The sequence below is a fragment of the Apaloderma vittatum genome, unplaced genomic scaffold, assembly GCF_000703405.1.
Source record: "Apaloderma vittatum isolate BGI_N311 unplaced genomic scaffold, ASM70340v1 scaffold29574, whole genome shotgun sequence".
Classification (NCBI taxonomy): domain Eukaryota; kingdom Metazoa; phylum Chordata; class Aves; order Trogoniformes; family Trogonidae; genus Apaloderma; species Apaloderma vittatum.
In genome coordinates, this window is record NW_009713689.1 from 346 (window position 1) to 3198 (window position 2853).

Genomic DNA, 2853 nt, shown 5'->3' on the forward strand with positions numbered 1-2853 from the left:
AAGTCTGAGCCTTGGTGTATTAGCAAAGGCAGACTTCGAGCCATCGGAAGGATTATGAAACGTTGTTTTTGGTGGCCTGACCTGCACTAACGAGCACCTAGATGATCTGATGATGGAAACAGAGAGGACACAACAGTGAGGTCTTCTTCAGCTCTCTGAAGGTTCAGCTCCTGTGCTGGTGGCCAGCAGGTGAACTGCAGCCACAACAGAAGATCCTGGCTTGCACAAACGTGTTTGTCGTGAATATTGTCCCCATTCTAGTAGACACAGCAGATGATGCCTAAACGCAACATCTAAAGGGCAGAGGTCGAGATTTTCCCCAAAAGGATGTTAATTGTGAAGGTTATGCTAGAGATCCATAAATCTGCTGTATCTTACTGAAAGCAGTTTTCCTGAGTTTTTCACTTATAGGTAACCAGTCAATCAGTCCTTTACATAGTCTGTTGAAAGACTGAGTAAATTAAGAATCGTTGGGGTTTGGTGAAGTTTTGTTTGTTTGTTTTAAAGACTTTTTTATTTCTTTCTGTCCCTTCCACTTCTGTCTTACATTTAAAAGAAACTATTTCTATCCATTGTGGATATAGCTGAAAAAAATTACTGTTTTTAAAACACCATTTATCTTTTATTTCAGAGTCTTCGCCAAATTTCCCAGAGGACCATAAGCACTGCTTCACGCAGGCAGTTTGAAAATAGAGTTCCTGAGAAGCAGAAGCTTTTTCAGGTATGGAGTGAGCACTAATAGTAGAATGATATTAGCAGAATAACAAGGTTTTTAGTGGATCATAATTGCATACATTTTGTTTCTAAAGAACTGGTGAAAGTCCTCTTTACATCTGAGGTGTGCTCTTGAGATCACTTGTGTGACTACACTGTTTGAAATCAGCAGTTATTTTCTACAGAGATTTAAGAGTATTTGTACATGCATACTTGACTTGCTGACTTTTGGGGTTTTGCCCTGTGATATGGTTTGTACCCAAGTTTTTTTTATGAGTAGTTGGTACTGTACAAAGATAAACTATGCTGAGTATGTTCTAAGGACAAATAGAGAAAAACAGCAAGTGAGAGGGCAAGAAGTACAGTGAAAAGTTAAACCTGCAGTTACTGCTGTACCCGTTACTCATAGCCAAGCCCCGTAATTCTCAGTTAGGATGTAGTATTACTGTATTGCTCACTTATGGAAACAGTAAAGGTCCTAAGGGATTTGATTCACTCCTAGAAAATTATTGCATCTTTAGAAATAGTTCCTGAATTACTCTCTTCCTGATTCATAGGGCCACCTAGTGACAACTAGTGGTTCTTAGAATGCCAAAGCAATGGATACTCAGAAGCATACTCCCAACTCTCAGCCAAAACGTGGAGCAGTAGCCTCATGCTGAGGATGGATTAGACTGAGCATCAGTGATGTGAAAGGGAAAAAACATGTTAGAAGCCCCAGTTTAATAGTTTTTGTGTCCTGTTGCTTTCCTTTCCCCTGAAAGAGAAAGCCAGTCTTGCTGGGACATTGCCAGTGTTCATTACAAGTCAAGGGCAGGTGGGGTGTTGGTGACGGGTGAGGTCAGGGGTTCTGCTTCTGCTGGTGGAGATCTCTGGGTGTACTTCTTCCTCCTTCCATTCCTTTCTCATGGAGAAGCAAGCTAAGCTGGACTGGGTTGTGGGTCACTGGTGCTGGAGGCTGGCTTGAATTCCAGAGCAGCGTGAACTTGCTGACATGGGTAAAGCTCATGTGGATCTGGTGACGTTTTACTTCAGGTGGAGCAAAACAATTTCCTGTGTGGCACCAGGTGACAGGAGAGGCTCCTCCCCTTGTCCCTCCTCTTAGCAGGAACTGAGTAGTGGAGACAAACGGGAAATTTCTAGGCATGGTAAATCCTATCCTGCGCGCCCGAGGGGGATAGGGACTGATGTCAGAAGCGTTCAGGCATCTGCCAGTCACTGCTTTAAAAATGAAGAGGCACATTGTTTGCTGTACTTCCCTGGTGGGTGGTCATCTGATGCCAGAGTGAAAGCTTGAAAAGTGGAATCTAAATAAGGTTCAGTGTCTTTTGGGAGTTGGGAAGATAATTTTGGGAAGTAATTCTCGCTATGAGTAATTCTAGCTATGCTAACGTGATATTGCATAACAGTATTGAAATGGTTTCTTTTTCTCACTTGTTCCCATTAGGAGGATAATGGCCTCCCAGTGCATCTTAAAGGTGGTCTGATGGATGCTCTGTTGTATAGAGTCACCATGGGTCTTTCGGTTTTTGGTAAGGCTAATTCTAAAATATTTATGCTTTTGTACAGTCTCCAGAGTGGCTGGTGTTTCCTCTGTAAATCAGTTTCAGTGTATTCTGTAGAACATGCAAAATGCATCTAGGGAGGTGGGAAACCCCCCAAATTTGGACATAGTACACATTTATTTGTACTTTCTCAAGCTTAGCTTATCAGAGGGCTGGGTTTTTTTCCAACTGACTAGTAGTACTATGGGCTGAATACTCCTTGGGAACTCATGTATGATGCTAGAGAAAAGTAGAATTACTTAGAAAGCTTATTGTGAAAAGGAGCAAAATGTAATGCAAAATGCACATACGTATAACAGTTTTCTCACTAGTCTGGCTCTTTTCAGTGTTAGGTGATACTTGATGTGCTGAGGTTTTACATGCTGTGAAAATGAGCAGAACATATCCAAGCTTTGTGATATGTTACTTGTTACACAGTTTTTTAATAGCCTCTAACTTAAATATGTTGATCTAACGGCCTTTCAGCTCAGTGACCTTAGGAACGAGTAGTCATTACTTTATGACTGTGAGTCTAGATTCCAAAAAATGTGCCCTTCCCTTCCCTTCCCTTCCCTTCCCTTCCCTTCCCTTCCCT

General features: G+C 41.9%; 1 protein-coding gene across 1 annotated transcript in view; it reads left to right on the top strand.

Annotated features, from left to right (window-relative positions):
* Positions 1–631: 631 nt before the first annotated feature.
* Positions 632–2853, top strand: part of LOC104273221 (cytochrome c oxidase subunit 7A2, mitochondrial) — a gene marked incomplete at its 5' end in the record, with an annotated part of 2765 nt that continues 543 nt past the window's right edge. The window contains 2 exons of the mRNA XM_009868471.1: positions 632–721; positions 2162–2246. Coding sequence (XP_009866773.1) covers positions 632–721; positions 2162–2246 — 175 coding nt within the window. The remainder of the gene's footprint in view (positions 722–2161; positions 2247–2853) is intronic.